General features: G+C 42.0%; 1 protein-coding gene across 2 annotated transcripts; it reads left to right on the forward strand.

The window, feature by feature from the left end:
• Nucleotides 1-1401: 1401 nt before the first annotated feature.
• On the forward strand, nucleotides 1402-13420 carry LOC140695558 (uncharacterized). Of its 2 annotated transcripts, none has more exons than XM_072958270.1 (4): nucleotides 1402-2869; nucleotides 5428-5509; nucleotides 10557-10618; nucleotides 11561-13420. In XM_072958270.1, exons 1-3 carry the CDS (start codon nucleotides 1408-1410, stop codon nucleotides 10576-10578), a joined length of 1566 nt encoding a protein of 521 aa, XP_072814371.1. In that variant the 5' UTR covers nucleotides 1402-1407; the 3' UTR covers nucleotides 10579-10618; nucleotides 11561-13420. The 2 variants fall into 2 exon arrangements, with proteins under 2 accessions (XP_072814371.1, XP_072814372.1); XM_072958271.1 differs by lacking the exon at nucleotides 11561-13420 and adding an exon at nucleotides 10868-11538.
• Nucleotides 13421-14075: the final 655 nt, after the last annotated feature.

A 14075-nucleotide genomic window follows, 5' to 3' on the forward strand; every position in this document is an offset into this window, starting at 1 on the left:
AACCCGAAAGTAAACTATGGATTTGGGGTGATTATCACATGTCAATGTAGGTGGTATATCAATTGTACATGTGGAGTCAGGGCATGTGTAGGGGAGGAAGTATATGGAAAAATCTCTATGCCTACTGTTCAATTTAGAACTTAAAACTGCTCTAAACAATTAATTTTTAAAAAAGGAGAGTGAGACGCATCTTTGTGGTGATAACACTGTTCTGTATCTCAGTCATGTCTGTGCCAGCTTCCTGGTTTTGATACTATACTGTAGTTTTGCAAGATGTTACCAATGGGGCAAACTGGATTAAGGGTAACACAGGCACCATGTCTATTCTTTCTTAAATATACACGTGAATCTATAATTATCTCAAAAATGTTCTTCGTTAATTTTTTTTAAAAGGTGGTGGTACATTAGGGATTCTTAAAGTTTTTCAAAAGAATAAGTTATACTTACTACTTTTAAGCTAATGGTTTATAATTACGGCTTTTATAATATAATGACTCACCAACTTTCTTTCCATGTAAATAAATCACCTCAGAATTCATAAAGTGACAAGTATTGAAATAGTCACTAGGTAAATTTTAAACTCCTTAAATTACATACATAAATTGGAAAAATGTCTCAAGGTTGAATTACTGGGCCACAAATATAACTGACGAAATAAACGATGGAGGAAAGTGTTGCTATTTTGATATAAATATTTCATTCCACGATATTTTTCAGATGAGAGCCAAGAAAATGCATTATAATTTCAAAATTATAGCTAATTTCATTTTTCTTTGTATATATGTACATTTTTATCACTTTATATTAAACTTTAAAAGAAGAAAATATCCTAAAGTTTAATTAAGAGTTTTAAACCACAGGAATTTACTAATTTATATCTGTGAACAGTGATAAACATTTGGTAGGAAAAATACATATAATTCTTTGAGTTCAATGTGCAAGGGGCATAACTTTACTAATAAAAATAATTTTAATGGTGTTTAATTTTTAATGTAATTCTTATGATATGTTTACATAAGTATAAATTGGTTCATCTTATTTACATTTCTTGGCCATGATACTGCTTTTAATATGTTTAGGAGATCATTAAAAAGAATTTGTCAAACCACGTGGTTTCTGCATGATTGGCATTAAAGCTTTTCCTGCTGGTATTTAATGAGAGCTTTGGATCAAATGTGTCAGAAGTACCTTCTAATTAAACAGCAAAAAATAAGAGTCTGTAGCAAAATGAACTTTGTTAAGACTTAAGATTTTGCTTTCCAAAGAGTTATCTGAGAACGTATATAACTTAGTGACGGTACTTCTAGTGCAAAGTAGAAAGGAACCCAGAACAGAAAAGCAGCTTCTTACCTCCGCAGGCTCAGCGCATCCTCCCCCACAGGCCGTCTGAGTTTCGGCTCCTTTGAAATGTCGGCGCCTTCCCCTCCGGGCTCCTCCTGCGTGCTGTTTCCTCACAGAAAGAAAGTACATTTTCTCCCCAGTCCTTCACGACATTTCCTTAAAGCCGTAATAGGGTCACAGTACTCTGCTGAGACGTTTTTCAAAGGGAAGCGGTTCCTGTCCGCTTCGGCCCTCCACACTGCGGGGACGGATTCTCCTCAACTCCGCCCGGCGTCGCTCCCTCGGCAGGTGAGACGAAAATTTCCAGAAGCTGTGGCGGCGCGACTGCGCAGGCGCGATGGCGGGGGCGGGAGTCCGCGCGCATGCGCTCAGGCGGCCGCGGCCGCCGCTTACTCTGCCGCGGCCTCCGCTGCTGCCGCCGCCGCCGCCGCCGCTGCTTCCCTCGCCGCTGCCGCCGCCGCCGCTGCTTCCCTCGCCGCTGCCGCCGCCGCCGCTTCCTCTGCCGCGGGCGCCGCCGCTGCCGCCGCCGCTTCCCTCGCCGCTGCCGCTGCCGCCGCCGCTTCCCTCGCCGCGGCCGCCGCTTCCTCTGCCGCGGCCTCCGCTGCTGCCGCCGCCGCCGCCGCCGCTGCTTCCCTCGCCGCTGCCGCCGCCGCCGCTGCTTCCCTCGCCGCTGCCGCCGCCGCCGCTTCCTCTGCCGCGGGCGCCGCCGCTGCCGCCGCCGCTTCCCTCGCCGCTGCCGCTGCCGCCGCCGCTTCCCTCGCCGCGGCCGCCGCTTCCTCTGCCGCGGCCTCCGCTGCTGCCGCCGCCGCCGCCGCTGCTTCCCTCGCCGCTGCCGCCGCCGCCGCCGCTTCCTCTGCCGCGGCCGCGGGCGCCGCCGCTGCCGCCGCCGCTTCCCTCGCCACTGCCGCCGCCGCCGCCGCTGCTTCCCTCGCCGCTGCCGCCGCTTCCTCTGCCGCGGCCGCGGGCGCCGCCGCTGCCGCCGCCGCTTCCCTCGCCGCGGCCGCCGCTTCCTCTGCCGCGGCCTCCGCTGCTGCCGACGCCGCCGCCGCCGCTGCTTCCCTCGCCGCTGCCGCCGCCGCCGCTTCCTCTGCCGCGGCCGCGGGCGCCGCCGCTACCGCCGCCGCTTCCCTCGCCGCCGCCGCCGCTTCCCTCGCCGCGGCCTCCGCTGCTGCCTCCGCCGCTTCCCTCGCCGCTGCTGCCGCCGCCGCCGCTTCCTCTGCCGCGGCCGCCGCCGCTGCCGCTTCCCTCGCCGCTGCCGCCGCCGCTGCTTCCCTCGCCGCTGCCTCCGCCGCCGCCGCCGCCGCCGCTTCCCTCGCCGCTGCCGCCGCCGCCGCTTCCTCTGCCGCGGCCGCGGCCGCCGCCGCTGCTGCCGCCGCCGCCGCCGCTTCCCTCGCCGCTGCCGCCGCCGCCGGTTCCCCCGCCGCCGCCGCCGCCGCCGCCGCCGCCGCCGCTGCCCAAGCTGCCGCCATCCCGAGCTTTCGGCGCCAAATTCAGCGGGAGAACGGAGGTCGAATGTCGCACAGACAAGGTAGTCGTTGGTTTACATACATTACCTGATTTAATTACTCAACTGAGGAAGAAAGTATTTTCTTGTGGGTCTATGTATTCTCAAATTCTTGGGGCAATTTAAAAAAAATGACAGACTATTTCTCTGGTCTTCATCTAGTTCCAATAGTAGAATTAGATGGACTTCTATTTATTTATTCATTCGTTTAACAAGTGTGATTTAGTGAGGACCTATTTCAAATATGCATTTTAAAAGATACTTATGATTTGGGAAATGGAAGTGCTTCCTTATTTCTGGTCTGGTTCCCTAAATAGACTTGGTAACATTAACCAAAAAAGGGAGTATAAGAAGGAGATTAAGATTATAAAGGAATATATTATTGTTTTTTCTTTGATTTAATATCAGATTTATAACAAGTTGCTCAATGTCTGAGGAAGTATAATGAATTAAATTTCTCCAGTTGGTTTAGAAGGCCTAATTATGTATTTTTCTTGACTTTGTTTCATAAATTTTTAATTATCAAAAGAATTATATATTTTCCTCCTCTTACTTGTAAATTACTGTGGTTTTGAATGAATCTGAAACCTCAAAATTAAAACCCACATACTACAGGTTAATATTTTGCCTGACCCTTGTCCAAATAAATTGAAGAATCTACCAAGAAAGATATTTTTCCCCACAGGTATTTTTGATTTGCTCTCTCATCTTACTTTATTTTAATTGGCATTATGAGATTCTAGACCTCAGTAAAAGTTTTATTCATTCTACTCAGACTTGAAATTTCTTTCAAATTTAACAAGATAGTACTTGGTGAAATCATTTAAAGGTTCTAGGTAATGTCTATAATATACAGTAGATTCACGTTAAACTAAATTTGTTTCTTTTTACTCATTCTGCTGTTAAAATCATTAAAGAAGACAATTTAGATGATATAAACAAATTTTATTTCACATTTCATGAAGTGGACTGTCTTATTGCGGAGAACTGCAAAATGGGTAGAAGGCAAGAAACTTTTATAGGATAAAGAATAAAGAGCAAGGAAGAGGAAAATAGAAAATATCTGATTGGCTGAGGCCACACAGTCAACTTTTAGGGTGAGAAGACCCAGAGGTCTAACCATATAAGGAAGTATTAACTAAATAAGACAAAGGATAACTTAGACTTAAAAAAAAAAAAACCAAATTTCTTTTTATAAAATGACACAATAGAGGTAATTGTAAAATACAGAATAAAGAAAAAGTCTACAAATGTTTCACAAATATATCTAGAATATACAGATACATTCAGCAATAATATCCAGACCTCAAAGTCATAGTGTTGAGTCGAGAGTAGGAAACAGAATAAGGCATCATTTAGCTAACTTAAAATATGTATAATTACAAAAGATATTTAAGAGAAAATTGTAAGGATTTCAAACACCTCAGTAAAAGTGAGTGGGATGAGAATGGAGAAAGGAAAGAAAGTCAAATGACACAAGGGACTGGATTTCCACAAATAGAAAAACAATGAGCTGTGAACCCAAAATGTGCTTAGCCCTGCCCTGCAAATTGAAGGAGGCCAAATGAAACAGTCAATCAAAACAATAAGACACCTTGGTGGGGGTTAATTAGAAAATAAAAATGTAAAATATTTTTTCAGAATTTTACTATGATTTCAACACTTTCTTTTTGCTTGAATTCATTTTGCTGCCTGTTCCTCTTCCACAGTTTTAATGCACCCTGAAGGCTAAGAGGGTTAATTCCATAACTAGAAATAATTTAGAGAGAATCATTGAAATATAAAAAGGAAAAATCCTGCATCACTCTGAGCATTTTTTATGGCAGTGTGAATTCTCTTCATTCAAAAAGCATCTTTTAATATTTTAATTAGGATATTGTGTTCTATGAAAGGAACATCTGATTTTAGGAATACAAATGAGAGTGCTATGAAACAAAGATGCAGAATTAAAAAGGTAGTATGCCGTTCAGCAAGCAGCAGTAAAGAGAAAGGATGTGGGGGAAGGATCAAGGAGATAACGTGATTTTTGAAGTGAAAATTGTATTAGCATTTTTCAAATTTAGCAGTTTGACAAGGCTAATGACAGTTGTAATACACTTTTAGTTTAAAATGCAATTATTATCTTTGGCTAATAAACAAGAAGTCAATCCAACAAGATGTGCTTATTAGCATTAACTAAAACTTACTCTGTATAGATTCCTGATAGCACCTCCTCCTCGCCAAGTAGGTGCGCAGGTTTCCATTCAGTTGCTGTCTGGGCTCCCTTTTTCTCCCCTTTCCCTTTTTTTTTTGCTGATTGCTACAAAACAAAGAAGACATTAGTTGCAGATTCAGCTATAAAATATAGCTGAATTTTAGTTTTCCCATTTTAAACACGAGGGAATTGAGCCTCTGAAAGGTTAACCAGTTGGCCAAGTGACAGAGCTGGGACTAAAATCCAGGTCTGCAGTGAAAGCTCACATTCTCAAGAACTGGACTGCACGGCCGTGGAACTGTAACATAGGACTTCCTCATTCCTAAAAGAGAATTTTGGACACATCTTCTTTAAAATTAAATTTGTGTTGTTTCTTTGTTTTTAACAGGAAAGGAAACCTGCCTAGAAGAAAAACTTCAAAAGAGCCATGATTTTCTCCCTCAATCAGGATGGGATGCATTGCTAGAAAGGTATTGTGTGAACTATTTTCTCAAGTTTAAAAAAAGGAAAAATAAGGTCAATGCTTGTCCCTAGCCCAGGCTACTTGCCAAGGCTGAGAATTTGGAATTAAACAAGCTACCCGTGCCTAGGCTCCACAGTCAGGCACTCCTTCCTACTGAGAACCTGTGGGTGTCGTAGACGTGATTGGGGATCGAGTTTGGCTAGCCCTGTCTCTTCCGTATGCATGACAACCAACCATAAATTCAACCAGTATTGTCAGATATCCCCTTAAACTTTCAGGAATCATGCGTTAAGATACTCTAGTGCACATTTAAGCTACGTTGAGTCATGATGCTGCCACCTGGATGTATAAGACTCAAACAGAACTCTCAATTCTAATGTTGTATCTAAAGCCCTTGGAAAAGACAACAATATGAACTGAAGAAACTCTAATTACAATCTCATCTTTGCAACTGATTTTCAGGTTAATTGTCCTAATCAATTTGAGGACAAGTTAGATTCATTCTGAAATAAGAATAATAATATCTGCATTAAAGACATTGTATAGTTGATGTGAGAATTTAAATCAAAATGATATAAAGTATAAGAATGTTCTTTGATTTAGTGACTAGCTATTAACCGCTCTAAGTTTTTTTATCTAGGAACTAGGAGTAATAAAAATGCTAACCTGCAGGGTTAAGTGAGATTGAAATGAGTCAAAAAATACATATATACATATATATAATGCTTCATAAACATTAGCATTCATTATATTAATATCTTACTGAAAAGGCTCATGGTTTCTCAGGATAATATAAAAAACAAAAAAACAAACCCAAAATCATGAGGAGCCATTCTTGGTTCTTCTGTTTCCTTTCTGACTGATAACTTGAGGCGCTTCCTTCAAGGCAGACCTTCAGTCTCACCACTCCTGTGTCTAACGCCCCCATGATTATCACCAGCTGCCCCTGCCTGCTCTCTCTCACCAAACTAGAGTTTACTCTCCCTACTGCTGTCAGAATGACCACTCGCTACTAAAAATTACTCAGTTGCTTATTTCTTCCCCAGGGGTAAATCCCAATTCTGTATTATGTCCTAACAATAGAAATCATACTAGTGTCTACCTGAGCATATTTTGAGTATTTTTCCAGCTTTTTTTGACATCCAATTGACATATAACGTTACACATATTAAGGTATGCAATATAGTGATTTTATATACGTATGTATTTGTGTATCTCAGTATGAGGGCCACATCCTGGACTATACCAGATACCCAGAAATAAACAGATTCCTCCTACTTCCGGAACCCCCACATCTATTTGGTCGACTAAAACAGGTGAATCTGCCTTCTGACTCATTCTCCTTTTCATCTTCACTACCATCGCCTTAGAATTTTCCTTGCTGGGGCCTTTGAGAAGTTTTCCTTTCCTCTGATCTTCTCGTTTCCCATTATGGTGCATTGTGCTGGCTGCCACGGTGTGTGATCTTTCTAGAACACAGATCTAATCATGCTATCCACCCCCTTTCTTAAAACTCTTCAGTGATTCATCAGAACTTTAGGGCAAAGTCATGCAAACTCTCCAGTTTCTGACTGCCGCCTGCCTGTCTAGCTTCAGGTTCTGTCACCTTCGCCTGCACCCCCATCCTCTCCGTAAACCAAATGCCTGGCAGGCTCAGGCCTCCATGCCTTTGTCACTCTGGCTCTCCATCCCCCCCCCCCCCCCCCCCCCGCTCAGCTCTTAGGCTGAAAATGACAGTTCTTCCTCAGACTGAGACAGGCTATTTCTTTCTGCACATGCTCCTTGTTCCCATTATACTCTGTCCCTGACTCCACTGTACCACTTGCTAGGCTGAGTTTACACAAAGTCCTATGCTAAGTAGGGACTGTGGACCTCGCTCATCTCTGTACTGACACTGTGCCCCACACATAGTCAGCGCTTGATAAGTCAAGGTCAAATGCATGGAGGAATAAGTAAACGAATGAACACATTACAGGGGAGCCAGCATCATTCTGCTATCCCCAGCATCATTCTCATTGAGGCTTCCTTCATATCAGTGTTTGATTGTGAGAAAATATGTTGTTGGAGAAACGATAACGTCATGATGGCAAGAATCTCCCAGAATACCTTTCAGGAGGATAGTGATAATGATTTTTTACTTGAGTGAAAGTTCAATTGTATACACAGGCCATAGGGCATTTTATAAGACTCTCATAGGGAAGGAAAGAGCAGGCAGATTTTATGGCTGAAATTTTCTGCTGTAAAAAAACAGCCGTCTGTTGGAGAGGAATTTGTAGCCAGTTGAGGCATGAATGAATCTTGGGGTGACCATGGCTCCAGTCCCAGACCTTGATCCTGTTCTGGATGGATGTCACTCAGGGAAGGTGGCTTTTCCATAAGCCTTGAATTTGGATGACATGTAGCAAACACCATAGGTTGGTAAATGGACAAATCTCCATAGTCCCTCTGAGTGTAAAGGGTCTTCCAACTACTTGACATATGATACTGAGTAAGTAGCACAAGCATTCTGCCCAGGTCTCTTGTTCTAGGGAGGGATGTGTGCAGGTGGCTTATCCTTTTGGCCACCCTCTGCCTCTGCAACATGACAGGGAACTCCACACATTCCTTTGCCTCTGCTGACACAGAAGAAGCTCCTCCTTGACATGTGGTGGGAATATATGGATTGCATTTCTAGAAGACACAGAATATTTGAATAGTAGGGTCAGCATTGTCAGACGCCTGGTTTAGCATTCGCCAGCAAGAAGCTTGACTTAAGTTTCCCTTTCCCAGTCAGGCAATTTACTTAATTCTTAAAATAAGTGATTCTAGAATTGTCTGGATGACTTAAGTGTCAATATTTGATAGGAAGCATTGCTCTGTATAGGAACAGTTACTAAAGAAAATGTGGTGTCATTCTCCCCAGGTGTTTTTTAAAGCAAATGTTTTTCAGGCTTATATAGGAACTTGTTAGGGAACTAGTTAACCTTAGTAACCTTGTACAACCACTTGCCATCTTGGGGAAAAATCTCTCTCTCTCTCCCTCTTTTTTTTTTTTTTTGTATATCATTACTCTTTATGGCTTCCAAACTCTGGACCTGCCCTTTTCACTTCTCAGAATGTGGTCTGCAAAAATAACAGAAACATAGACACGGAGGGGAAATACTAAATGAGGTCTCGGGGGCTAATCATTCCCCCAATTCAGGAACCACTTCCTCAGCAGCCTGGGCAGGGGCTACACTGCCTCATCGTGAACACTTTCCGTGATGGGGCGCTCGCTACTTTGGAATTCACACATCTTGCTGGTGCTCAGCTTTCACTTGCCAAGTTCTTTCTTTCTTGCCAAGGCGACAGTGGAAAAATCTAAGTATCTCGACTCATTTTTTGATGGCTTGTAGCCATATAGCTAGATCAGAACCTGGGGTGATGTGTAGGTCACCTGTACCTGACAGTCACCCCAAATTCTCCGGAGCCAGAAAGGAAGTCTGGCAGAAGCAGTCTTGGCAGGAAGGGGTTAAACAGCTTCCTCCTTACCCTAAGACCAAGGAGGAAATTTGACCTGGACCGCAAATGTTGAGACTTAACCCTGGCAAAAGGTGAGATGCCCCGGGCCACGTGGAGGTAGGCTGTGAGTGAGGCAGGAAATATCTTATTCAGATGGTTCATTTTAGCCAGGATGGGCCTGAGGCTGGTTGGGTGATTTTAATTTATCTGCACAGTGTTTTTCTTCCATTGTTTTGAACCATGCTTTGTTGAAAATTTTATAGTGTGCTTAGTTCTCTCTCTCCCTTTCCAAGTCACCTCGATGCATCAGGCAAATCCAACCCTGTTCCTTCACTAGCACTTCTGAGGCTGTGATTCCGAGGTTTTTTGCAGCCCATCACTGGTGTCTAGATGCATGGTAGATTGACGGTGTCCCACGTAAAATCTAGCCAGAGTGGAACTCATTTATCCTGCAAAAGAACAAAAGCAGAAAATGCCAATAAAAAAGGACGCTGACGATGAAATTATGATATTAACTACCTGTGTTAGGGAGATTCGAGGTCCTGGTTTCCCACCTTGATTTCTGCTAGAGTTCAGACCCTGGTGTTCTAGGTGTTGTTACAGGTAAGCCAGGGAGTGTGGCAGGTGGAAAATTTTTCATGAAGGTGAAAATTGAGACTTGGGCCCTGGGTTCTAAGGCAGTTTTTTCTAGCTCTATATTGTCAATGAAGTCAGTGACAGTAGTCAGCTCCTGGGATTTTTTATTTCTGATAATTCTTGGTTTGAGAACTTTCCCCCTAATCTATATAATTACATTGCTCAGTACATTAAAAAACAAACAAACAAACTCCTTAAGTACCTGAAAACTTTGCCCAGGCCTCTGGATAACATGGTTGAGAAAAATCCACTTTTGTTAAATTGCAAAACCATTATTTTCCTCAGAAAACCTGCGAGAGTTTTATTTTGGCATCTGGGCATCTAGTGGCTGATCTGAAAAATGCATCTAGAGGATTTCAAAGGAAAATGAATGAATGCTTCAAACCTAGAGGAAATTTCTCAAATGTGTTAGGGAAGAGGGACCAATAAAGGACAGTTTCTCTTGTTAAAAAGAGAAGGGAATTGGGACACACAATAAACATGGCCAGGTTTATAGTTGCATTTATGACATGAACCTCAGCAAGCTGAAAGTGCGTGGTGAGTAGGCGGGGTGATACACTGGGAATGCCTGTGCTCCGTGAATCAGAGCAAACACTCAGGCAAACACACAGGCCTATCACCTCTGCTCCCAAATAGAACTGATGTCACAGATGGAAAAACTGTTTGGAGATTTCAACCCCATTCCACTGATTGCCTTACCTGTAATAAAAATCTTCTGCCAGTGGCTGCAGCCTAGGCTTGGTTCCGGACAAGCAAGAAGCAGTTTGCCCTGGGAAGGGCTGATGAGGCTCTGGACTAACCAGGACCACTCGTTCATCACTCCTCACCTTAAGTCAGCAACATGATATTCCCTAAGCTGAAAGGGAAAGAAGTAAAATAGTCAGAGTTCAGAGTTCTTGCAGTTGTGGATTAGGTTATAAAGTTTGTGTCCATTTCAGGTTTCTGTCCTCTGAGATGTGACTACATTGAAGAACGGCTTCTCCTGTTTTCCTCTCTGGAGGTAAGCTTGGTGCTCTGATAAAAACAAAGCATCCTGAGTGATGCTAAATAATATTAGTAGATTTGGGTTTTGTGAACTGGTGACACTGGAGAAGAAGCAAGAGAAAAAGACAGGTGTTTGGTAATTAAGATATTATTTTCCACTTCCTTTGTCCAGACTGTGAAATGTGAAATGTTCAGAATTCTTAAACACAGCCCGTAATGTCGCTATGCTCTCTTTGATACACGAACCTTTTATCTCTCTTCCAAGAGGCTGGAGCGGTAGAACCAGACACCAGCCCATACCCAATATATGTGAAGATGAATGGGTAGAGGCTACTGAATGCACACAATTGTGGACTTGTTTTGCTTGCCTTTGCTCTACAGGGTCACTGATGACACTAGTGATAAGTAATTTATTGGGTGATTGATAGAGAAATTTTAGTGTGTTGACTTCATCAGAATATGACAATTTGGGAACAAATATAAATTATTAATTAATTTAACATATATTTGCTGCCTGCTTACTGTGTGCTAAACAATGAGCTCGGTGTGGGGTATGATGTTGGTTGCTAATGGAGTTGTATTTTAAAAAGGCAAAATTCAGGAAATTGATATTCCAATGGGAATAATGGAATGAATTTAAAAATTAACATTATTTTATAGGCAGTAAGATAGGGATGTTCGTTTTCTTTTGATATGGATATTCAGTGGCTTTATGATTTTTGTTGTTTGTGGCACTTCGGTCTATTCTAAAGGGAGGATATCTTATTCAGGATGTAATACAAACATTCTTCCCAGGGAGTGAAAATCAGACAGTTCCTCTTTGTATTGGTTTTAAAGACGTTGAGCCTTTACTATCCTAGAGGAATGTGGGCCTAGTTTTTTCTATGACAAATATGTTGTTTAAATTTTATTTTTAAATGATCCTATAGGAAAATTGAGTTTTTGTGTTTGTGTTCAGTTTTAGGAATTTTAACCACTGCCACAAGCAGAACACACAAATGTTTCATGACCTTCATACCTAATTTTTTCTCTGGTTTGTTTGAAGAATCTCCACAAGGGGCACTGTTTGATCCTCAGTAACTAACCTCAAACACTCAGTCTTCATGTGAGAGGACACTTCACTTTGCCAGGACCCGGTGTGAGACAGTAGATAGCTTCATCTTACACGAGTAGGGCTTTCTTCCTTCTGTCTACACCAAGCGCTTCCAGGGCTGACACCTAGGAGTCAGTAATCACTACTCACGATAACTAATCAACACACATCACCCTTCAGCCACCGCCAGTGCCTCCCTTCAGTATCTTTAGGAAAACTGACAGAACAAAGGTGACCTGAAATAATCTGATGAGATGGTGATGATCTTAGTGATGTTGGAGACTGAGGAAATTAGGGAAAAATCTTCTCTGGCATGGAAGCTTGGGGTTTGAACTAAGGACCTGAAGCTGGTACAGTGAGCATTGGTTACCACTGTTAAAGTCATAATATATATTTACTTTAGAAAACGAGATAATCCCAATGAAAGATTTCTAAAGTTCTTGACAGTTTGGTTACCAAGAAATAACTTCTATTAATATTTTGGTATGTATATGTATAATGCATCCGAAAACCCAAATACCACCAAATAGAAGGCAGTTAACACTTTTTCAATAGGAGATTAAAGTAAAAGGTTTTGGTCAAATTGATTACCTGTAGATACTTAATGCCTAATGGTGATATTTAATTTATAATTTATTTAAGATACATGTTTAAATCACGTAAAATAACATACTAATTAATAAATACTGATTTTTCTAAACACGTATTTCCTGAAATAGTTGAACTATTGTCTCAGTCATCTTGGGCTGCTATAACAAATTACTATGGACTGGGTGAAGTGGACAACAAATACTTATTTCTCAAAGCTCTGGAGGCTGAGACATCCAAGCTTAAGGTGCTGGCCAGTTCAGTTCTTGAGAGCACTCTTCCTGGTTTGTAGACAGCCTTCTCCTTGTATCCTCACTTGGCAGTGAGAGAAAAAGAACTCAAGCTCTCACTTATCTCTTAGAAGACCACTAATCCCATCAGGAGGGCTCCATCCTCATGACCTAATTACCTCCCAAAGACCTCATCTCTAAATACTATCACATTGAGGATTAGAGTTTCAACATATGAATTCTTAGGGTCATATTCAGTCCATAGCAACTGTCACTGGAATTTCCTAGATCCATGTTCTGTGTTACCTAACATGATTTCTGGAGCACATTATCTTGTTTTCTGAGTAGTTTTAAATGCAGGGCTTTTTGAAATTCTGTCAAATATCATCATTGGAAATTTCATCCTGACTACATGTATTCACTCAAGTAATATTAAAGTAGCCATTCTGTCTCAAGTTGTCCTGTTGGTATGTATTTGTGATTTGTACAGTAGAACTGCTTAATTCTAGTTTTTCAGTTCATATTTAAAATAAAATTATCTATTCAGTTTCTGTTGTGGCAGATTTCAGAAATGGCCACAAATTCATTCCACCCTTGAACTTAATCAATTTTTCAGTGTAATTTGATAGCTTCTTCCTGAAGAGGTAGCATGTATTTCTGTACCCTTTGAATCTGGACTTGGCTGTGTGTCTCGTTTTGGCCAATGTGACGTTAGCAAACATGATGCAAGCAGAGGCTTGAAATTGGGGTTTGTTTCATTACTGCACTTGAGAATCCTGTGGCTACCACCATGTATACAAGCCCAGGCTTGCCCAGTTGCTTCCATTGACCCAGATGACAGCCAGCCAACTTCCAAGTACATACATGCATGAAGCCATCGGCTTTCAGCGGACCACAGACAGATGAATGAGCCTAGCTGACATCAGATGGAATAGGGATAAATCATCCCATTTAAGCACAGCCTAAATTATTACCCCTCAGTATCTTGAGCACATAAAACGCTTCTTGTTTTGAGCCATTAACATTTGTAGTTGTTTGCTGTGCAGCAAAAACTAACAGGTGTATCAACTTTAAATATCGTTTATTGAGTTCCTTTTATGGAAATGAGAATTTGGCTCTCATATATTCCCATCTCTGCTACGACTACACCTACACCTTCCAGTATCCTCTCGGTGTATTTATATTACATCTCTTGGTTAATCTAAAGTCAGTGATCAAATTATTATGACTTTTTAGTGTTATTTAATTAAACTAAGAAGTCAATCAGAACAATGCTTCCTTTTGAATTTTTCCTGGGGACAATTACTGTCTTTTTTTAAAATTCACTTATCTTTCTATGTACCTTTTTCTTTTTTTCAAAATTCTCCTTCAGATCTGTTGGCCACAAATACATATTCTTTTATCAGTGATCAAATATATCAGATAATTCATCATTTTGGTTTTATTATTTTCTTGGAGACTTCTTTCTGGAGCCACCTGTCCTCTTGGTTTTGTCTGGCTTGGTTGCTCTCCAGTTTGGTAGCATAGCTGACACTTGGCCACTCTTCAGTGTTGGATATTCT

Source organism: Vicugna pacos, unplaced genomic scaffold (genome assembly GCF_048564905.1).
Source record: "Vicugna pacos unplaced genomic scaffold, VicPac4 scaffold_397, whole genome shotgun sequence".
NCBI lineage: Eukaryota > Metazoa > Chordata > Mammalia > Artiodactyla > Camelidae > Vicugna > Vicugna pacos.

Coding starts and splice junctions, on each gene's coding strand:
- LOC140695558 (XM_072958270.1), top strand. CDS start 1,408: ATGTCGGCGCCTTCCCCTCCGGGCTCCTCCTGCGTGCTGTTTCCTCAC. Junction 2,870..5,427: donor TCGAATGTCGCACAGACAAG/GTAGTCGTTGGT, acceptor TGTTTTTAACAG/GAAAGGAAACCTGCCTAGAA. Junction 5,510..10,556: donor TGGGATGCATTGCTAGAAAG/GTATTGTGTGAA, acceptor TGTCCATTTCAG/GTTTCTGTCCTCTGAGATGT.